A 24,111-nucleotide genomic window follows, 5' to 3' on the forward strand; every position below is an offset into this window, starting at 1 on the left:
TATGGCTCGCTGTTTGCCCCTTCGTCGGACTCCGTCCCAGGCAGAGCTCCGGTGTGCTGGATTCCCCGCCTCCGTGACAGCAACGCTTGGAGTCCCCATTGCGGGTGTGTCACTTACCTTCATTAAAGCCAATAACTCACTGCTTTGCTGCGTGTGAGTTCTCGTTCTTTCGGAGCACTCCTGATAGGCCTGCGGCCTAGCACAGAACAGTTTTCTTTTTAACGCTCACTTTTTTTAATGCTCTGTTAGCTTTTTGGCAGTCCAGTAGAAAATGTGGAAAAGATGTCACAAAGCAGAATACAGAATGCAAAGGTATGCCAGTCAGCATCCTGGTGACCCATTTTTACTATAGTAATTACATATTTGAAGATACGTCACTATTTTGTCAGGAAAGCTGCAAAAGGCGATGTCAGCAAATGTGCTGCTTATCATTAAAGATGTTACTTGATATCTGAAAACATTTATCTCTGACAACTTAAGGCAAAAGACTCCTGCAATAATACTCAGTATAAAATTACTATCACAAAAACAACAAATATTGTACTTCTGCAATAGTATATAATGTTTGATCAAACATTTGGGACTGAGCAGACTGCAAAAGATCTTTGTTTGATATGGTTTTTGGAGGGGGCTCCGGAATGATGAAGGGTGGAAAGAACCCTTTTTTGCAGGTGGCAGGCTAGCAGATTTCTTTTGAACAGTTATTTTACTGCTGCTTTGGTTCTGGAGTAAACTTAGTTGTCTGATAAGGTGGCTAGAGTTTTGTTTAGTCATCTTTTTATTTAAATCAAATAGATAAATAAAATATTGTTTATTATACTGGTACTGGCTCGGTAACACAAATATAAATGCAATATATGCAATATATATGTTCTTAATGCATTTATTTTTATCTTAGACAAAGGAGAAAATAAAACCAATGTGAAATGGCACAATATGGCAGAGGAGTTACAACAAGGAGGCAAAACATAGATGATATATATCGGTAGGAAGGACTTACAAAATGCAAAGGGAGATGTCCTGGAAGACAAAATTATATTATTAGGGAAGAGTCTTAAAGCATATGACGAGATAACTGGCTCTGTGGATGAGGGGAAAGCGGTGGACGCGTTGTTCCTTGACTTTAGCAAAGCTTTTGACACGGTCTCCCACAGTATTCTTGCCAGCAAGTTAAAGAAGTATGGGCTGGATGAATGGACTATAAGGTGGATAGAAAGTTGGCTAGATTGTCGGGCTCAACGGGTAGTGATCAATGGCTCCATGTCTAGTTGGCAGCTGGTATCAAGTGGAGTGCCCCAAGAGTCGGTCCTCGGGCCGGTTTTGTTCAGTATCTTCATAAATGATCTGGAGGATGGTGTGATTGCACCCTCAGCAAGTTTGCAGATGGCACTAAACTGGGAGGAGAGGTAGATACGCTGGAGGGTAGGGATAGGATACAGAGGGCCCTAGATAAATTAGAGGATTGGGCCAAAAGAAATCTGATGAGGTTCAACAAGGACAAGTTTCCTGGACTTCAGGAAAGCAGACTTCGACTCCCTCAGGGAACGGGTGGGTAGGATCCCCTGGGGGACTAACATGAAGGGGAAAGGAGTCCAGGAGAGCTGGCTGTATTTCAAGGAATCCTTGTTGAGGTTACAGGGATAAACCATCCCGATGTGTCGAAAGAATAGTAAATATGGCAGGCGACCAGCTTGGCTTAACGGTGTAATCTTAGCGGATCTTAAGCATAAAAAAGAAGCTTACAAGAAGTGGAAGGTTGGACATATGACCAGGGAACAGTATAAAAATATTGCTCGGGCATGTAGGAATGAAATTAGGAGGGCCAATCGCACCTGGAGCTGCAGCTAGCGAGAGATGTTAAGAGTAACAAGAAGGGTTTCTTCAGGTATGTTGGCAACAAGAAGAAAGCCAAGGAAAGTGTGGGCCCCTTAATGAATGAGGGAGGCAACCTAGTGACGGAGGATGTGGAAAAAGCTAATGTACTCAATGATTTTTTTGCCTCTGTCTTCACGAACAAGGTCAGCTCCCAGACTGCTGTGCTGGGCATCACAACATGGGGAATAGATGGCCAGCCCTCTGTGGAGAAAGAGGTGGTTAGGGACTATTTAGAAAAACTGGACGTGCACAAGTCCATGGGGCCAGATGAGTTGCATCCGAGAGTGCTAAAGGAACTGGCGGCTGTGATTGCAGAGCCATTGGCCATTATCTTTGAAAACTCGTGGAGAACGGGGGAAGTCCCGGATGACTGGAAAAAGGCTAATGTAGTGCCAATCTTTAAAAAAGGGAAGAAGGAGGATCCTGGGAACTACAGGCCAGTCAGCCTCACCTCAGTCCCTGGAAAAATCATGGAGCAGGTCCTCAAAGAATCAGTCCTGAAGCATTTACATGAGAGGAAAGTGATCAGGAACAATCAGCATGGATTCACCAAGGGAAGGTCATGCCTGACTAATCTAATTGCCTTCTATGATGAGATTACCGGTTCTGTGGATGAAGGGAAAGCAGTGGATGTATTGTATCTTGACTTTAACAAAGCTTTTGACACGGTCTCCCACAGTATTCTTGTCAGCAAGTTAAGGAAGTATGGGCTGGATGAATGCACCATAAGGTGGGTAGAAAGTTGGCTAGATTGTCGGGCTCAACGGGTAGTGATCAATGGCTCCATGTCTAGTTGGCAGCCGGTGTCGAGTGGAGTGCCCCGGGGGTCGGTCCTGGGGCCGGTTTTGTTCAGTGTCTTCATAAATGATCTGGAGGATGGTGTGGATTGCACTCTCAGCAAATTTGTGGATGATACTAAACTAGGAGGAGTGGTAGATTCGCTGGAGGGCAGGGATACAGAGGGACCTAGACAAATTGGAGGATTGGGCCAAAAGAAATCTGATGAGGTTCAATAAGGATAGGTGCAGGGTCCTGCACTTAGGACGGAAGAACCCAATGCACAGCTGCAGACTGGGGACCGAATGGCTAGGCAGCAGTTCTGCGGAAAAGGACCTGGGGGTGACAGTGGACGAGAAGCTGGATATGAGCCAGCAGTGTGCCCTTGTTGCCAAGAAGGCCAATGGCATTTTGGGATGTATAAGTAGGGGCATAGCGAGCAGATCGAGGGACGTGATTGTCCCCCTCTATTCGACATTGGTGAGGCCTCATCTGGAGTACTGTGTCCAGTTTTGGGCCCCACACTACAAGAAGGATGTGGATAAATTGGAGAGAGTCCAGCGAAGGGCAACAAAAATGATTAGGGGTCTGGAACACATGAGTTATGAGGAGAGGCTGAGGGAACTGGGATTGTTTAGTCTGCAGAAAAGAAGAATGAGGGGGCATTTGATAGCTGCTTTCAACTACCTGAGAGGTAGTTCCAGAGAGGATGGTTCTAGACTATTCTCAGTGGTGGAAGAGGACAGGACAAGGAGTAATGGTCTCAAGTTGCAGTGGGGGAGGTTCAGGTTGGATATTAGGAAAAACTTTTTCACTAGGAGGGTGGTGGTTTTTAAGGTCAGGCTTGACAAAGCCCTGGCTGGGATGATTTACTTGGGTATGGGTCCTGCTTTTGAGCAGGGGGTTGGACTAGATGACCTCCTGAGGTCCCTTCCAACCCTGATATTCTATGATTCTATGATTCTAAGTGCAGAGTCCTGCACTTAGGATGGAAGAATCCCATGCACCGCTACAGACTAGGGACCGAATGGCTCGGCAGCAGTTCTGCAGAAAAGGACCTCGGGGTTACAGTGGATGAGAAGCTGGATATGAGTCAACAGTGTGCCCTTGTTGCCAAGAAGGCCAATGGCATTTTGGGATGTATATGTAGAGGCATTGAATATGTAGTGATCGTTCCCCTCTATTCGACATTGAGGAGGCCTCATCTGGAGTACTGTGTCCAGTTTTGGGCCCCACACTACAAGAAGGATGTGGAAAAATTGGAAAGAGTCCAGCGGAGGGCAACAAAAATGATTAGGGGACTGGAACACATGACTTATGAGGAGAGGCTGAGGGAACTGGGATTGTTTAGTCTGCGGAAGAGAAGAATGAGGGGGGATTTGATAGCTGCTTTCAACTACCTGAAAGGGGGTTCCAAAGAGGATGGATCTAGACTGTTCTCAGTGGTAGCTGATGACAGAACAAGAAGTAATGGTCTCAAGTTGCGGTGGGGGAGGTTTAGGTTTGGATATTAGGAAAAACTTTTTCACTAGGAGGGTGGTGAAACACTGGAATGCGTTGCCTAGGGAGGTGGTGGAATCTCCTTCCTTAGAGGTTTTTAAGGTCAGGCTTGACAAAGCCCTGGCTGGGATGATTTAGTTGGGGATTGGTCCTGCTTTGAGCAGGGGGTTGGACTAGATGACCTCCTGAGGTCCCTTGCAACCCTGATATTCTATGATTCTAAATCTCCACAATAACCTTCTGTGAAATACTCCTGATTCAGTACATAGGAATGGACAAATAGAGTTTGTAGATTAAATGTGGTGTTGAGAAGATACTTCCAACTTTATTTAACTCTTACGAGATGTGAGCATAGTATCCATCTTAAGAAAAAGGGAATGAGACAACTGGCAATTAAAATGAAGCCTTTTTGGAAGATTGTAGGAAAAGTCAGTGGATGTTAAGGACGTCTCATATTAACAAATGAAATTTTCTAGGATAAATAGGAATAAAAAGTGACAATATAGACAGCAATTATAGTTGGAATGGGAAAAAAACAGAGCTGAACAAAGACTTGACCACGCTCATAAATGTCCATAACATTGCAAATAAAGAAGAAGCGTCTATATATGGTACCAATATGAAACACTTGGAAAGAAAAACATAAGTGATTTGGAATTCCGTGTTTTAGAAGGTGAAGTCACAGTGGTGGAAATGAGGTTGATGTGGCACTCTGTACCTCAAAGCAGCATACTGGAACCCCCATATTCACCTCTGTCATAGAATCATGACATATTTCATATGAAGCATGCCATGCAAGATATCATATGAAAGGTCATGATCTGCTGAAACCCATTGTCCTGTCCAAATATTTATATTGTTAGTGTGTGTGAAATGATGAGATTTTGTTATTGAAGTACGTTGTAAGGGTTTGCAGTGACAACAAAGGAGGTGAACCACTCCCAGGACGATGTTAAGCGACCATTAATCAGCAGGAGAGTTGTAAATCAAGGGATTAACAATGCCATAAGAGGGCTGCACAAGCATCACACAATGGGGGACTGCCCCAACTCTGTGATTCAGCAAAGCCCACTAGGACATGTCTGTGCTGATATTTTCCAGGCACAAGGACTGAAGGTATAAAACAAGGAACAGTGGCACCATGTCTTGGCCTTTCTCCTCCCCCACCTACGCTGGAAATAATAAGAATGCTGGGAAGACAAAGACTTCAACTGAGTAGACTGGTCCCAGGTTTAAAAGTGGAAACCTGTGTATTAAGAACTATAACATTCAGTGGGGTGAGAAAACTGCTTGATCTAAATACTGGCCAGTGTAATAAGGTTCAAGATTTAGAACCCGTGCTTATCTTTTATTGTCTTTGGTAACTAACTCTGATCTTTTGTGCCTACCACTTATAATTATCTAAAATCTATCTTTCTGTAGTTAATAAATCTGTTTTATGTTTTACCTAAAACAATGTGTTTTGGTTGAAGTGTTTGGGAAATCTCAGTTTAGTTTACAAAGGCTTGCATATGTCCTCTCCACATTGAGGGAGGGGCAGACTGGGTAATAAACACACACTGGTCAGGTTTCTGACCAGGCCAAGACTGTACAATTCTGGGGTGCAAGGCTGGGGAGCTGGGGGGAAATGGGTGCTGCCTTTCTCTTTGTGATTCATGAGTGGCTCAGGGAGCATTCACGCAATCTAGCTGGGTATGGGTCTCCATATGCTGTTATGCTGTGTGATAGCAGTGTCTGGAGGTGCTTGTTGCTTGTCACTAGCAAAGCATTGTGAGAGACAGTCCAGGCTAGAGAGTTAAGAGGGCACAACAGTACCCCAGGGATCCCATCACAGTTGATTTTGTTTTCCCCTCCCTCAAAGGGAAAAAGAATCATTATGGATAACTTAGATTATACAAATACCAGCATAAGGTTAAGTGCTCACTAATGGTCTCTATAATCAGAGATGGAATAGGGATTTGTGGGGTCCTGGGCCAGAGCAAGTGAGGGACCCTCCCCACAGCCAAATATAGTGTTGCTGACTGACAGTTGGCCAGTGTGTTGTGGCCAGATTCCTCGCTGAGCCAATGGTGGACCACTCTGCCACTGTTAGGGCCCTATCACAAGTGTGGTGCTTGTCATTAAAAAGTCAAAATTTACCAACAGTTATCACACAGCAGAATGTGAAATACCACTGTTATTTTCTATTCTTTGTATAACTGTGGTAACTCTTGGCATCTTTTTTTTCCAGTTTAATGGCCGATCACTATGACACTGATTTTAGCAGTCCTAGACCAAAGATAGATTGGATGTTGAACTAGAGAAATTATTTACAACAGCAGTACCTTCTTTCATTTGTTCTATCTATTGCCATACTGGCAACCAGTGCAACCCTCTTCCTTATATATGCTTTTCTTTTCTTAGTAGAAAATGAGTATCATCTCTTTTGTCAAATGACAGGTATTGTCAGCTGGTCACCCAATGCTTCCTAACCAATATATTACTTGCTGATTTTCTTTGTTGAGAAAATAGCATTGGATTTTATATTTTGATTGCCGACTGAGACAATGAGCTTTTTGTTGGAAGCAGGGTTGCTATTTTTGCTGTTATAACATCCACTATATTTCTCTCTCTCTCTTCATTATTTACACCATGTTCATCACCATGGTACCTAAGAACCTAACAGAGATTATGTAATGTACACATGCAGATCCTTGTTTCCATCTTTGTTACCGTTATCTTTACTGTCACCACCACAACCAGCAGTCATTTTCTTGAGCATGTTATATACACATATTATGCACAACAATACCCATACACCACACATTAAAAGAACAGTAACATTACGAAGTCAAGCACTCAAAAGTTTGGAAATGCCAGAATTAATTATGTCTTAATCCAGCCCCCTTGTGATAGTCTTTCATTTCCTGTCTCCTGCAACAATTCCCCTGTCCTAGTGATGTCTATTCTCCATCCCTAGCACCTTGTTCCAAGTTCCATTCTTCTCAAACCAACTCTCCACTCCTCAGTCTGTCACCTAGCCAAGGCAGACCTAGTTGTCCACTCTAGGCTCCCCATATGAGTCTTCTTTGCCCAGCCAGTCCTCATTCTTCCCTCCCAGCTCCTCATCAGTTGTCTCTCCCTTCCATGCTGGCTTGCTAGTTGTTCTCCCATATGCTGCCCATATCTCTCCCTCCCCAGTCTCCTCATCCAATTTTGTTCACCCCACTAAGCATACACACACTCCTCCCTGGCTCCTAGTCCCAGTGTATTTGCCTAGCCAGTCTCAGTTCTTCCCGGTCCCATTCCTCCCACACTCAGTCCCAGCTACAGTCTCCTTGTTCAACTAGTCCCAATCTTCCTCTAGTTTTGCCTCTGATTTCAGTCTTCCCTCCCAACTGGCTCCAAGTATCATCCTCTGCTCCCATTTCCCTCATCAGCTCCAAGTCTCCTTGCCCAGTGAGTTACAGCCTCCCCTCTCCCTCAGATCCTCTGGCTTCCTTGTTGTCAAACAAGTCCCAGTCTTCCCTCCTGCCTCTTTACCTAACCATTCCCAGCCTTCCCTCTCCCACCCCACACCCCACCCCCAGTCACAGTTTCCCTCTCAATCTCTCACTGCTGTCTTAGCTGTGGACATGGAGCTGGGTGAATCTACTCCTTCCCCGTGCCCAATCACACAGAGGAGCTGTGAGGAGATAGAGAATGCTCAGTGAGGATAAACTTTGGAGATTTTACTTGCTAAACTCTTAAGTCTCTACTGACCATGTGTAAATTGAATTTTTTCAAAGGCTTATAAATTAGCCAAATTCCAGTGGATTCCTGGAGATGGCAAAAGGCACCAAGGCTACTCCTTTGCCATATTGCAAGTCCCATGACCGTCTCAAGGAAAATACCATCCACATTCTTTTTACCTTTAAAAAATAATAATAAAAAATAAAACATTTTCCCCTCATTCTCAGAAATGGCTGAACCATTTTGGCTGTAACTTTCCAAAAAAGTTCAGCCTGAGGAAGACACAAATGGAATCCTAACAATGGTATTGCTCCATTACTAGATGGAAAGGGTTGAATTGTCAATAATAATGTAGAAACGGAAGACTTGTTCAATAAATATTTGTATTTGCGGAAAGAAGCCCAGATGATATATTCATGGATGATGATGATAAGGAGGAAATACTTTCCATTCCAACAATAATTAAGAAGAATGTTAAACAGCAGCTACTAAAGATAGAAGTTTTTAAGTTGGCAGGTCCAGACAACGGGCATTCAAGCATTTTAAAAGAGTTGGCAGAGGAGCTCTCTGGACCACTAATGTTGAATATTCAATAAGTCTTGGAATACGGGGTTGTGGGGGGGGGGAGAAAGAGAAATTTCTGGAAGAAAGCTAATATTGTGACAATATGTAAAAAGGATATTTGGGACCAATCAGGTAATTATACAAATTTAAGCGTAACATTAATCCCAGACAAAATAATAGAATGACTGATACGGGACTTGATTAATAAAGAATTAAAGGAAGGTAATATAATTAATGCCAATCAGCAATGGCTTATGCAAAGCAGATTTTGTCAGAACTAATTATCTTTTTTAATGCAATTACAAGTTTGATTGCTAATGGCAATTGTGTTGATGTCATATACATAGATTTCTGCATGACACTCGACTTGGTACCACAGAACATTTTGATTGAGAAACTAGAAGAATACAAAATCAACTTTGCATGTTCCAAATTGATTTAAAAAACTGACTAGCTGGCTAACTGATAGATCTCAAAATGCAATTGTAAAGGAGGAATCATTGAGCAAGTGTGGCTCTATCTTGGGAAGCAGTGACTCTGAAAAGGACTTCTCAGGGTGGGGAGTAGGGGTTGGTGTCATGGTGGATAATCAGCGGAATGTGAGCTCTCAGAACAACGCTGTGACCAAAAGGTATATTGCAGTCCTTGGATGTATAAACAGGAAAATATTGAGTAGGAGTAGGGAGGTTATTCTACCTCTGTATTTGGCTCTGTTGTGACTGCTTCTGGAATACTGTGTCCAGCTCTGAGGTCCACAATTCAAAAAGGATGTAGATAAATTGGAGAGGGTTCAGAGAAGAGCCATGAGAATGATTAAAGATTTGGAAAACATACCTCATAGTGATAGACTCATGCAGTCCAATCCCTTTAGTTTAATAAAGAGAAAGTTAAGGGATGATTGATCAACATTTATAAGTACTTAAGTGAGGAACACAAATTTGATAATTGGCTCTTCAATCTAGTCAACAAAATTATAACAAGATACAAGGGTTGGAAGTTGAATCTAGTCAAATTCAGACTAGAAATAAGGTGTATATTTTTAACATTGAGGGTACTTAACCATTAGAACAACAATTAGCGCGAGAGTTGTGGTGAATTCTCCATTACAGATAATTTTAAAATCAAGGTTGGATGTTTATCTAAAAGATATGCTCTAGTTGAAACAGGAATGAATACAAGGAAGCTGTGGCCTGTGCTATACAGGAGGTCAGACGAGAAGATCATAATGGTCCCTTCTGGACTTCTAATCTATGAACCCCCACAAGGAAAAACAATGGAAATAATGGGGAGAACAGAAGTAATCAAATCATGTCCTCTTAGTCTAATGAAGAATCAGTGGGACACCATCAAACCTGCTCATCCACTCACTCACAAAAGGCAGTAGTAGCAAGAGTCACCATTTTCTATAGAACAAATATACCAGCTGGCAGCTGCTCTCTTTAGAATGCTAATCAATTGTGGGTACAGCTACAGTAGAGATAGAGGTGTAATTTCCAGCTCAGGTGGACATACACCCACTAGCTCTGACTGAACTAGCAGTATAGTCATGGAGGTGAGGTAGCAGGACAGGGTAGCTGTCTGAGTAAATATATAGGGTCCCAGGAGAGAATGTACTCCAGAGGCACTTGGCCTGTCCTGCTGCCCATACCAACAATGACACACTGATGTTTTTAGCATGCTAGCTTGATCAAAGCTAGTGCATGTATGTCTATCTGAGCTGAAAATTTCATCTCCAGCTTTAGTGTAGACATACCTTCACTGTCAGAAAGGAACAGCTAGCGTCAAAACAAGTGTCCTCTTTCTCTAAGGCAGGGACAAAGAAATGCAGTCACACCACTTGCCCTACTGAGCCACAGATAGCAGTGGTACAAATAGTTGTGGCCTTTATTAACAGAGACAATATATAAAATGAAATATGCTACAAATAGAAGCATATGACCAGAATTTATTAATGGCATGGTGTTTGTGGGTGCAACTACATTGATTTGCATTGCACCAACTTATGCCATCAATGAATTTGTACCAAAATGGGTAGTGGCACCAGTGTAGCAATATTGTTTTCCCCTTCTCTTCTTCTTACAGGCATTTTCTAAATATCTGGTTGACATTCTTTTATTCAGCAAAAAGATTTTCCTCCTTTATTCCTGGAATTTATTTTTTGCTATATAAAATTGCATTTACTTTTAAGTAAAAGACTATAAAATGACTTCTCTAATTTGAAAAATAATGATTTGCCCCTTTTTATGCTTCATACGAACACAAGGTACCGTATAAAATATTTTTCTTTGATTAAGGACGTCTCCCTCTTCAGCTCTTAAATTCTAGAAATGACCGTTTGGGGGTGGGGTTGTCTCTCTGCAGTGTTGTTCTAGCCTTGTTGGTCCCAGGATTTTAGCAAGACAAGGTGGTTGAGGTAATATCTTTTATTGGGTCAGCTTCTGGTTGCTGAACGAGACAAGCATTCATGCTTACAGAATTGTGTACCTGTCCCTGTACTGCCTTTCTCTCCCTTTTATAGAATAGTGTGCTTAGTAAATGATGGGCTTCAGTAAAGCTGTTTATATGCATAGTGTTTGGCTCTGGAAAAACATGAGCTTGGAAAAGTTCTCAAAACAACAGCCTCATTTCAAACCTTCAAGGCTTTCATTAGTTGAAAATAAGGCCAAATAACTTAGCCCATTCTTACTGTGGTTGCACGTAATGATGTATTTTAGTGACAAAAGGTATGAAACAAAATGTAAGTGCTGCCACTATTGACACTAAAGGAATTTTTTTGTTTTGTTTTGCATTGAGTATCAGTAGAGCAGAGTTACTGCTTTTAGATCTGAGGCTTTTTGGTTCAAATCCCAGCAGAGATATTCCTTGCTTAAACACTTCCTTGATGTTGTCTGTACCATCAACAAACTGAGACAGACACGGCCAAAAATTGTTCCATTTATTGGATGTATTCACTTGACAATTTGCCCAGTTTCTGTGATGTCTGGCTTATCTATTTCTAAATGGGTTTTTGTTTGTTTTTGTTTTTATTTTACCTCAATCACATTTCCTTCCACATAGGCAATATTGTGTTGTTCCACATAATAATAAGTAGTCCTAATGGTGGAATATATTAAACCGGGAAAAGTTTTATTTTAGCATCTTTTTAACAGATTTCCATGTATATCAACTGTTCTTCATCATCTGAAGTCTTCAACACAAACACCACCTAGCTCTTTGAAGCAGTCAGCCTTCAAGACAGTTATCAAAGCTGTGTGGCTCCATTTCTCTTACAACAGATGAGAAGTAACACAAATGCAGCCATGTTCTGCCCTTGAACTAGCACTTTACACACACACACACACACCTTCCAGTGATGTAAATCCTTAATTTTTCCTCACTGTCTGTTTGGAAAATTTTCCATGGAAATTTGGCCAGAGTAAAATGCTGAGGAAAAAACTGGGAAACAACTTCAGGATTTGGTTCAAAGGACGTTGTATTCATGTAACTGAGGGCAAAACTGAACTACTAACACATGGGTAAAATGCCTTTTTAATAGACCTGGTGGGAAAATTTACTAAACCTTTTCCAGTTGAAAAATGCCAGTTTTTTGACAAAATGTTCATAGTTAAGATTTCTCAGGCCCAGGATGTCATTTTTGGTGAGTGAGGAGAGTGCAAGAGCCCAGAACATACAGTGTGGTTAGGGCAGTTAGTTGGGATGCTGGATACTCTGTGCCTGCTATGCCCAATTCAGAGCATAGACTTGAACCTGGGTCTCCCATATCCCAGGTGAGTAGGAGACCCGGGTTCAAGTCCCAGCTCTCAATTAGACATGCTGTTTCTCACCTTCTCCTGTTGCTGCACTGGAACAAATTTTTGTAAAATGGAAATCTTTTCTGGCCAGCCATACCTCCTAGTCTTTTTTAAAAGTTCATACTAAACTTCATCCAACTTTCTTCTTGGTAGTTTGCTGAGAGAGTGGGGATTGATAGATAAAGATGATTTTAAAACTGAAATATCTTCTGGTTTTGGTCAGTCATGGAGAACAACTAGCTCTAGCTGTGATTCGGTGGTTCGGATTAAAAAAAAGTTAGTAGTCAGTCAACCAACAAAAGAAAAAGGCAATCTTAAATGTTAACATGTAGTGCAATGTATTACTATGTACTTTTTTCCCATTAAAAATTTTAACTAGCAGTTTACTGACAATTTAGAAAAATATTTGAAAAAACACAATGAAAAATGAACAATACTTACAACCATACCATTTAGGGACACCCAGCAATCTGGTGGGAAATCCTGAAGTAATGGTACTAAAAACTGAAGACAACCATCCCAGTGGCAAAGAAGTAGCATCATTCCAATTAGATTAAAGATTCTCACCACAGCACTGGCCAGATCATATGTCATATGGAAAATCTGGAGACAAAAATTACAAATTATTTATGTGATGAAATTCAGGTTATACAACATGAGATTTTTCTCATCCAAGCAAACTAAAGAGATGCAAGAAACACTGTTCCAGAGTAGCAGCCGTGTTAGTCTGTATTCGCAGAAAGAAAAGGAGTACTTGTGGCACCTTAGAGACTAACAAATTTATTTGAGCATAAGCTTCGATGAAGTGAGCTGTAGCTCACGAAAGCTTATGCTCAAATAAATTTGTCAGTCTCTAAGGTGCCACAAGTACTCCTGTTCTTTTTAAGAAACACTGTGATTTTCTTACCATACTTTGGGATTAATTTATTATATAAAATCACATCACCATATTCCACATATAATGCCAATATTTTACACTTCTATAGTGCCTTTCATAGATTCATAGACTTTAAGGCCAGAAGGGACCATCATGATCATTTAGTCTGACCTCCTGCACATTGCACGCCACAAAACCTCACCCACTCCTATAACAGACTCAACCTCTGGCTGAGTTACTGAAGTCCTCAAATCATGTTTTAAAGATTTCACCTGAGGATCTTAAAGTACTTAACAAATATTAATTATGCCTCACCAGTGAAAGTAGTTATTACTATTTCCATTTTACAGGTAAGCAGACTAAGACATAAAAATGCTAAGTGCCCAATGTCATGCAAAAGACAATGACAGAACAGAACAGATTCCATAAATCCTACCACTCAGACTACTATAATACCTACAAGAGCACAATTCCCCAAATTTTCACCTCCATATATGGTACACTGTGCAGTGAAGGAGATGTCCAGATCTAAAAACTAGCTTTATATCTTTGTTTCATCTATTTAATCTAATGTCATATAATTTAATCTATATTAAGATACCTGTCAATGTAATATTTAAGCATCTTCAAATGAGAAATTTCACAAGAATTTTCCTTCAATCTTTCATAGTTGTTTTATGCTAATATATCTGTGTGTGTGTTCAGTCCCTTTTCAATATGTGCTAAATATAAATGAAGAAAATGAAGAGTATGAAACAGCCTTTAATCATATTGGGGTCATATTCCTGTATTCTTTGTTGATTTCACAATTCAGTACACAAACACCTGCCCTACTATACCACAATCATACAGATGGAAGTGTAGATTTCATGGTTATTAAACACTATTAATTTTCCTAACGTATAGCAATTTCCAAAACACCTGGACCAACTCATTATAATTTGGTGTGTTCAATTAATCCCTTCATTGCTGGACAAAAATGATTGTATCTGCATTGTCCTTTACAATGAAAAAAAACCCCTATATAAATACATGCTTGAGAACATGCAAATACCCATACGCCACATACATTTAACAGCTTATTAAGGGCAATGTTGCCAGACATAATTAGCATGTTCAGAAGCAAAGACACTTTGTTCACTGACATACAAAATAAGAATTATGTCCCACATCTAGAGGAAATATGTACACAGTATCTTAAAACATTTTCCGAACTATTAATATTTTATGTGATTCAATTTAGCTACTCCTGAAATGCAGCCAGCTCCAGGGTAAAATGTGCTACCTGTTTAACAGTGCACACCAACATTATCCAACAGTTCAGGTAAGAAGATGAAGATTGCCCTGTCTATACAAAATTTGAAGGGCGTTTTTAAATAGAATATAATTTCCCATATGAAATTGAGTTAGGAAACCTGAGTCCTTACTGCTGAAAAAGGGCAACAGTTTCCCACAGAAACCCAGAATCAACTTTCCTGCAGGTGGGGATAGAGGGTAGCAAGGGAAAAGAAGAAAAAAGGATCTAACTGCTCTTAACAAAGACTGGAGGAGGGAACAGGAAGAGGGAAGACCATACAGTCCTCCAAAAATAAACTTCCTTTTGAGGGAGGGAAGAAGGAATAAAGATAATTTTGCTGAGGATGATGAACAAATATGCTATGGGTTTAGCATGTGAAGAGAATCTACAGCAACATCATATTACAGACATTACACAAACACATTATGTACTGTTACACTGAATCTATGAATGCCATTGAAGCTCAGTTGAAATTATTTTTACTGAAGATCCTGTTGATTTTTACTCCAAATTATAACCTTTTACATGATACATTAAGAACCTCCTACGTGACATAGTAAGAGGTCAGACTACATAATCATTATGTTCCTTGGTCCCTTCTGGCCTTAAAATTTGTGAATCAATTAAACTTACCGAACAAAGACAATGATTTTAAAAATTACCTCCGTATTTGCACATGCAATTTTACATAGAATTTGCATGTGGAATTTGTATAGGTAAACTGTTAAATATGTAAACTGAATGCACAGTTTCTATTACTTGCATGTGTAAATGAGTACAAATGAAATATTTTGAGATCACATTAGGCACCTTCCAAAACATGGCTGATATTTTCTGTTAGATGGAATGTGCCCTACTTTAAAACTGAAAAATTATAATGTATTTCTCAATCTAAAATCCAAAACTACTTAGGATATTCAAACACTTATCTAGATACTAATGTTATGTATAAAGTATTTTTCTCTCAGCCATGCTATTGTTAAAATATTTGTCCCAAGTCCCAATTCTGATAGAAATGGGTGAGAGGTGCTTATAACATTATTCAAAATGTCATGTGTTACCCAAATACCATTTCATTCCTGTCAGAACTCAGGCTGTGGTACTGGAAGTTCATGGAGAACTTACTGCAAATGGGAATAAACAGAAAAAAATTGGTTTTGCTGTTTAGAAATTTTAAATAAATAGAGATGCAATTGCTTATTTTGATTTAAAAGTTGTGTTTTTTTGTTGCATGGAATGCACCTAGAGACTAGGCAGGAAATGACTTTATTTAAAAAAATTGACAGTAAATAATATGGAATATGTACAGTCGAGGAATGCCCCAAGCTGAGCTGCAATTGGGCAACTATCTGTCAAGATACATTTACTGCAACCATAAACACTTCTGGAAGTGAAATTCCAACCCTATTGAATTGGGAGCCTGGCCACTGACTCCAGTGGAGCTATGATTTCAGCCAGAGTACCTATTCTAGTTATGACAAACAAATCTGGGAAATTTAGTTAGTAGCAATACATGGTTTGCACATACTTTGTACCTTCACCCAGACTCTTCAAATGTTGCACTAACATACATGGTAACATCCCTATTTTACAGCTGGAGATACTAAAGCAGAAGATTAAGGGTTAGAAGTTTAGAAGAGCTCTGTCAGCAATTGGGCCATATTTTCAAAAGGAGCTTGGCTTTCATTTACACACCAAAGTAAGTGGGGAGATTTTCAATAAAAAAAAAATCAATACATTGGGTGCTGAGTTCTTCAGAAAATTTGGTCAGAAGTGTGACAATAGGAGTTGTTGAGTGTTGAGATCAAAATCTTCCCCTTTCTTAGATGCCTAAATGAGAGCATAGCTCTTCTGAAAGTATTGTCCTTATTTTCGGTGCTGAGCATTTGAAACCCTGGCCCGACGTGACTTTCCCAAACTCACACTGACAGAGCTGGGAACAAAATACAGATCTCCTAACTCTCATCCCTCTACTCTAAGCAAAGATGATTGTGCATGTACCCACTAGACATGAATGCATAAAAATTGATTAGTCAAAGCCATTTCACTTGGGCAAGTTCCACCGTTGGCATAGTTTTGGGCTGGGGAAGGGCCTCACAAGCAAAGCTCAGATCTTGATTTATGCTTTCCCAAAGTTTGGAGAAGTTTATTTGTGTGCACTTGATTCAGATCCATCTTTATTTTAGACCCTTTAAACTGGATATTACTCACTGAGGTGATGTGGGGAATAAATACGGAATGCATAACAAAGCAAGTGAGTGATTGCACTACCAGAGAAATTTACATGAACTACTGTAGGGTACTAACATGACACCTACGCTGTTACAGTAACAATAGTAGCATAAGGCAACATCAGTCCCTGGTTGCCTGGTGAAACTGCTTGCTATCCAATGTGGCTCTTCCTATGAGCCACAAGGATTAATATAAATAAGGAGCAATCACAGGGGGAGGTTAAAATTTAAGCCTAGTAGTTGAGGCACTCTGCTCAAATCTTTGGGTTTTAGTGAGGGATTCTGGCTGGGTCTGGGATTGTGTGTGCAAACTGGGAAACCATTAGTTTGGCTGGATTTGGTAAGGACTGTCCCAATGCTTATCCTGTAAAAATGGCTGGCCTGAATAAAGTTTTGTCCTTTTGTCACCATTCAGGTATGTCTGTCTCTTCATTAGTGGTGTGCCTTTACAACAGTGATCATACATTATAAGAGCAATAGCACGTGTTGAAATTTTTATGTGAATCCACACTCCATAAGAGGAGTGAATAGTCAGTATGTGACACTGTAATCTTTCATTGTTTGTGAAAGCTTCCACTCAAGGAATGACTCCTGTATTTCTTAGCATTCAGGATCAGTATTACACATGCATTATTGTGTTCTCGATATTATCTAAATAGCTTAGTGTGGTATATTAAATTAGCATTTCAACCATACTGTTTATCCATCCTATTTTAGCACTTCTGTTCATAAGTTAAGTGTTTACATATTCTATCATTTTATAGTGCTTATTACGATATCTTTGTGCTGCATAAAATTACCTTATGAATATCAATGAAATAATAAAAATCCTCAAATCATCCAGTGCACATATTTGAATAAATTTTCAATGAAAAATTGTTTTTAAATGAAAATTTTCAGGGACATTTTTTGTTTCTTTTGAAGTTTTCTGTGTGGTTTTTGTTTTTTTGTTTTTTGATAGTGGTAAATAACAAAGAAATGTTTCAAATTGGGGATTCTTCCCATCTGTTTTTCCCCCTTTCCCTCTTTTCTCAGTGGCAAGATAAAAAAAAAAGGGGAGGAATGGTAAAGAAACAGGTTGAGGGAGAAAAAAACCAAAATTTTGTTTTTCAACTTTTTGTTGAAAAATGCATTGGTTTCCTATAAAGTTTTGAAGAAAAAAATTAAAAAGTTTTCCAAACTTTCCTTCCAAATATTATATTTTGACAAGCTCTCTAGAAGCTAAACCTCCTGAAAAGGTCTATTTAAATAGACACATTTTACAACATATCCTAAAGATCAATAAATTGAGAATCTGAGCAAAAAAGTGTGCAGTAGCAAATTGCAGATTTAGAGAAGCCTTAATTGAAAACAACCTTCCATTGGGTCCTTCCTATGTATATGTTCGTGCTGCAAGCCTGTGTACCCCGAAGGATCAATTATCAATGTAAAGCAGGTAGTGAGATGTGAGTTCTCAAAATACCTGGATCCCAAACCACTGCAGATTTTACAGAGCATCCCCAGAACCGTAATTTGAGTTTATAAATGATCTAGAGAAACACAAAAAAAAACCCCAAACTTTGTACATGTGTTAAGCCCCTTTGACTACAATGTATCCACTGGCTTTAACACCACTACATTCAGTCATAGTACTGATAAAGACTCCTTTGATATATTTTTCACTAACAGAGCAAATAACCTATCTCAGAAATCTGTTATGTAACATTTTCTATTGACATAGTAGAACAATTGTCATAACACTGAAGTAAATTAATAACCGTAACAATAATGCTTACTGGAAGACATTCTGGTACACATACAGGGTATCACAAAGTACTTTACAAACATTCATGAGTTAAGCCTCACCAAAACTCCTATGAGATGTATAAAATGGGGACAATAAAATTTTTCTATAGGGTAACAGAGATACAGAAAGTTCAGAGAAATCTATAGTCTTTCCAATTTCAACCATTAGTGAATTGGCCAAACTGCAGCAAAGAAGGCATACCAGAGCCAGGAATAGGACTTAGGTCACCTAACTCCCATTTTGTGGGACCAAGAGTTTAAGCCAGATACTTTGACATTAAAAGAGACACTATCAAGATAAAATTAATAGCTAAAGCTTTAAACCTTTGTACCTAAAGTTAGGCTACTAAATCCATACTCAGACATCTAAATATAAGTGGCCTGATTTTCATAAGTGCACTCCACCTACAAATCCTGTATAAGTCAGTGAGAACTGCAGGTACTGAACACCTCCGAAAGTCAGACCACTTTTATTTTGGTACTTAAATGTGGACTGAGGAGTCTCACTTCAGCACCAAGGTTTGAAAAAATTGGCCAATATATTTAAACAATTTTAACTAACACCACCTTAAATTACTAAAACAGGGAAAAAATAAAACCTAATGTATCTTCCATTGCTTTTCTGTCTTTGTTTACTATTTGCATTTAACTCTGATTAGACAAAAATACTATGTACTACTTCCGACCATTTGTCCATTTTGCTATCTGGCTTTTATGCACTAACAATGCTAAAATGTTCAGTTTGAAAAAACTTCAGGAAACTATTTACCTATAAAAATCTGTTTTCACTGATTTCTTAAAAATCAAAATCATTTTTATATTAATTTTATAACCTCTTTCCATTACATTTGAACCTGAAGTTTTCTCCCTAACCTAAGCTGACAATGTCCCTTTAATTTAATATGGCTGAAATATAACCTTTGGGTGAATTCAGTTATGAACGATTTGGCAACACCTACTTGTTAAGAATAGAAATTTGCTCTAAGAGTCAAAGAGCTTCCCTGATTATCTCAGTTTTCACTCACACTTTAGTAATGACTCTTTTCACTCCCATGTGTGGAGGAAAAAGCAGACTGCTGTCTTCCATATATACAATACAGTGCATACCCCGAAGTACAGAACTTTTAGCTCTGATTTTTCACTCAAGACAAAGAACTGTTGCAGTCCTAACTGCCAGCTCTCTTCCTTAATGATTCTGGAGACGGGCTGTCATATTAAGTTAATAATATATCTATTGAACTCCATGTCAGGGAATGCAGACAGTTAATCCCTGCTGCTTTTGTGTGTTGATTTTCAGGTTGTTTTGGGTAAATGCCATTAACTCTTAGAGGACGGCAAAAATCTGAGGAGTGCTTGGAAAATGTGTTACAAACTGTGATGCCATGGAATTTGTTCAGATACTTCTTCCCCACAACCATTTTGTAGAACTGCTTTGGTGTCAAGGGTGCTCAGTATTGAAAGACTGGCACAATTGGCAACAGTATCTTTCTTTTAATTCTCAGAGCATGATTTGCATCCTGCTGCAGGCAACATGAGATGACACTTGAACTAAAGGAAACTGCACACAGAGTCTGAAATATTAAATAACCACTGTGGGCAGATCTGAAAAGTTGCCTGTGGACAGTGATTCCGAGAGTTTTCTGAAATCAAATCTAAAGCTCAACAATAGAACATTAAAACAGACTGCATGGAATAAATATTAGTAATAAAAATTACATTCTTTTTGCTTCCTTCTCTCTATCAGTCTGAAATTACTGGTTTTATTCTTCAGAACAGCACATGGAGACAGACTGAAAACTGTAAGATGCAGAGTCTCCTATATGAGCTTACTTTTCATGTGGTCTCCAGCAAGATAATAGTTACATAGTGGCAAAGCTCCACAAGAAATAAAATAATTTAAAGAGGGAGCGGGAGAAAGAATAAAGCCTTTCTTTTGGACACCATTTGTACCGGCTTGAGGGGCCCATTTAAATCAATACGAGCTCTTTGGGATTCTCTTTGGGATTCATCAGGGGTTCTCAATCTTTTACTTTCGGAGTCCCTCCCCCCAAACATGCTATAAAAACTCCACAGACCACCTGTGCCTCAATAACTGGTTTTCTGCACATAAAAGCTAGGGCCAGCGTTAAGGGGTAGCAAGATGGGCAATTGCCCTGGGCCCAGCAAGTCTAACACCTGTCCTGCTTGGCAGAACCGCTGGAACCCTGGTGGAGAACCACTGCTCTACATTGTCATTTCATATATTCTGCACTACATATTCCAGATATTGATGTCTATAGGAATTCTCTGTAAAGATCAGATCTGTAAAGATCAGTGAGACAGTGTGGTCCTGATCCAACTGTTAGCACAATCATTCCATTTGATCTCAGTGGGAAATAGTCTGGCCTGATGGGTCTATGTATTTTGTAACCAGTTACAACATTCTAAACTGAAACTATGTCTGGAAAAATAGCTTGAACTCCTATTGATTGGAATGCTTGGATATGCCTAAATGTACATTGTGAACTCAACTGAATCCTGATGTGTGTGGTTAATTTTATCATACCAATTTTATAGCTAATAATTGTGTAGTGGGGAAAGGTATACAACACTACTTAATCTAGTTATATTCAGAACTTTAAAATGCTGACAAGTATAACAATCTGCATTCCCTTTAGCTGACCCTGGAGGGAAACAGCAGAGTTTTAATAAACAGAACAAACTATTTTAATCAAACATATCCAGAAAAAAGAGCTGAGAGCAGCCTATTTTACTTGACCTTTTAAAATTACTTTCTAGATCTAGTCAATGTGACATTCAATTTATTACACAAGCCACATTTATTCCACTCCAAGGCATGTACAAATGGAAGCCAGTTTGTGAGTAGCAAAAGGAATTGCACCACCACATATAAATGTGGCAGAGCTCTAAATCATGGTTAAACATGAAAGCTATAATGCAACTAATTTTCTGGAGAAAGATTTAGGCCGGTGTTGGAAAGGTCTAGTATAGCTCAGAAAGCAAACTTTATTCATCTGCTATATATATTTTATGAAGCAAATTAGCAGTGCTATGTGAATTAACTAACTTCTTCCATAAAGTCCAACAATTTCAAACCGCTGATGTCAGAAATACTGTTTCACAGCCATGAAACACAAACAAACCCACAGCACTAAAATAGAAACACTCTCTAGATGCCTAGGACATTTTTGTCTGGTATGTTTCCTCTGCTTAGTTAGAGTCAGTGTTTCCTATGTGCTTGTGCCTGTGTGCAGTGGGTGGCGGGGAGCAAGGGTGAAAGGTGCTTCTTCCCATCATCCCACACAAAGGCCAAAGTCAATTGCAATGCTGGAGCAGGAAGGGGCAAGGACCATCCCCCTTTGTACTGTCCAGAAGAGTAGGCTGGGAACAACAGAGGAACAAGATACACCATCCAATGCACTCGCTCCATCCTGCAGCCAGGAGTTGTCCTACCAAAGGACAATCCTTCTCCAACCTCCTCCCAGGGCTATGAAGCTCTGCATCACTACTTATTCAGGGCTCTACCCAAATGGAACAATCTGGTCCTTAGCTTGAAAATTCTTAGGAGGAAGTGTCTTTCGGTATGTTTTGTACAGCACAGAGTTGACGACTGGCATTTTTAAAACATATTATATAATCATAATTGTCTTTTGTATAAACTTAATATCTGTTGGCAGACCCTCACTATGTATTGCCTAACTTCAAATACAAATAGTTCATTCCTATGACTTCTGAAACATGCATAAAAATGTTACCAAAACCATAACTTACTAATGCAAAAAAAACAAAAACAAAAAACACCAAACCCAACCCCGCCCCCCGCCCCCCCACTTTAAAAAACAAATAGTAACCAGCGAAGGACAGAACTAAGTTAGACTTAGGGGCAGAAAATCTCAAAAAATGTTTTATTTTAAAAATCTGCTTCCCCTCCTAAATTGTTCATTGTTCTGATAAACAGAGTATTCTAATAACCTTTGTGAAAATGAAAGAGTGAAACTACTATTAGTCCAAAATGTCTGTATACCATTATATATTAGATGTAGAAATATATCTCACAGTCATATTGGATTGATAAGTCTTTCATGGTTTCATTTTCATGAAAGGTATCACAAAACTGTTTGATATATATTGTTAGAAAAATATTTGACAAGTAACAGATACGCATAATATACATTATATCATTGATTTGATAGTACTGTCATTATTTCATTTTTGCAAAGGTTATTAGAATACTCTTCATATTAGAACAACAATCTTTCATGTGAAATCTCCTTTTTTCCCCAATTATGACATGACAAGTGGCTCCCCCTTCTCCTCTTTCCCAGCTCCTTTCCCACTTTCTCACTATGTTCTTCTTATTGAGTGGAGAGCAGAATAAATCTATCCTTCCTCTCCTCACAAGACTCTTCTATGAAGGAGCAGGACTATCCAAAGATAAGCGAGTGACAGTGCATAGAAAAAGTTACAAATAAACAACAAAGCAATTACAAACAATTAATAGACATATATTTGTCTAAATCCTGTTTGCCTTACTCTCCCTCATTAAAATCCAAGTTCTGTAGACACAAAGTCCCTGTTCTTATGGAGCATAGGTGTTCTGCTTGACCACTTACAAGCCTCAATGGTGCACCTTCTTAGGTCTGCCAGAGCTAACCTTCCTTTCCCTGGGCTTTAGTTGATGAGGAGCTTTTAAGATGCACTCTTCTTCAAAACTGGCTCCATAAAGAATCATAAACTATTAGGGTTGGAAGAGACCTCAGGAAGTTATCTAGTCCAATCCCCTGCTCAAAGCAGGATCAACACCAACTAAATCATCCCAGCCAGGGCTTTGTCAAGCTGGGCCTTAAAAACCTCTAAGGATGGAGATTCCACCACCTCCATAGGTAACTCATTCCAGTGCTTCACAACCCTCCTAGTCAAATAGTGTTTCCGAATATCCAACCTAGACCTCCCACACTGCAACTTGAGACCATTGCTTTTTGTTCTGTCATCTGCCACCACTGAGAACAGCCTAGCTGTAATATGTTGTAATATGTTAATTACATCATAGCAGCCTACTCATGTTTCTTGCTTGGGGTTTTGGTTTGCAATATTTATGTTTTGATTTTATTTCTTTATTTAGATTTGCACTAACTATTAAAAAACACACATCCATTCTAAGGCCTGGGTGCCCTTACACTTAGAAATGCAATTCACACATAAATAGACTCACAAATGTCCTCTGGAGGCACTACTCTAGTAGCAATAGGACTATAACAATTGCCAGCAGAATTCTCTAACCTGGCAGTAGCTGCCTTTTGCTTCGCTAATAGCAGCTGAGAATGTAACTAGACCCTGACCCCCTCCCCCCACCTCAAACTGCAAACCCAATCCACAAATGGCAGAGCTATGCCCTCAGTCAAAAGGGCAGTTTATTCCTGACATAGCTTCTGGTTTCATAGTGTTTAGGGCCAGAACAGACCATCAGATCACGTAGTCTGACCTCCTGTATAACACAACCCAATACATTTCATGCAGATACCCTTATATTAAACCTAAAGACTTTAGTTCAAATCATGTCAGTCCTCAGGAAACTGAACTCTGTGCTACAGGCAGAAAACAGGAGAGACCAAGGTGTCACCAATGCTGAGGTCCCTGCAATAGCAAGGAACTGAGAGATATTCCAGATTATTCCAGCAGGCCCTTCATGACCCATACTGGAGA

The 24,111-nt window shown here is 39.5% G+C and overlaps 1 protein-coding gene across 3 annotated transcripts in view; it reads right to left on the minus strand.

The window, feature by feature from the left end:
• Nucleotides 1-24,111, minus strand: part of HCN1 (hyperpolarization activated cyclic nucleotide gated potassium channel 1) — a 317,113-nt gene that overhangs the window by 137,702 nt on the left and 155,300 nt on the right. For 2 of the 3 annotated variants that reach the window (XM_048849357.2, XM_048849358.2), the window contains exon 3: nt 12,660-12,821. The exons of the other annotated variant lie outside the window; for it this stretch is intronic. In XM_048849357.2, the coding sequence (XP_048705314.1) occupies nt 12,660-12,821 (162 nt within the window). The remainder of the gene's footprint in view (nt 1-12,659; nt 12,822-24,111) is intronic. 3 annotated transcript variants of the gene reach the window in all.

The sequence above is a fragment of the Caretta caretta genome, chromosome 5 (genome assembly GCF_965140235.1).
Source record: "Caretta caretta isolate rCarCar2 chromosome 5, rCarCar1.hap1, whole genome shotgun sequence".
Taxonomy (NCBI): Eukaryota; Metazoa; Chordata; order Testudines; family Cheloniidae; genus Caretta; species Caretta caretta.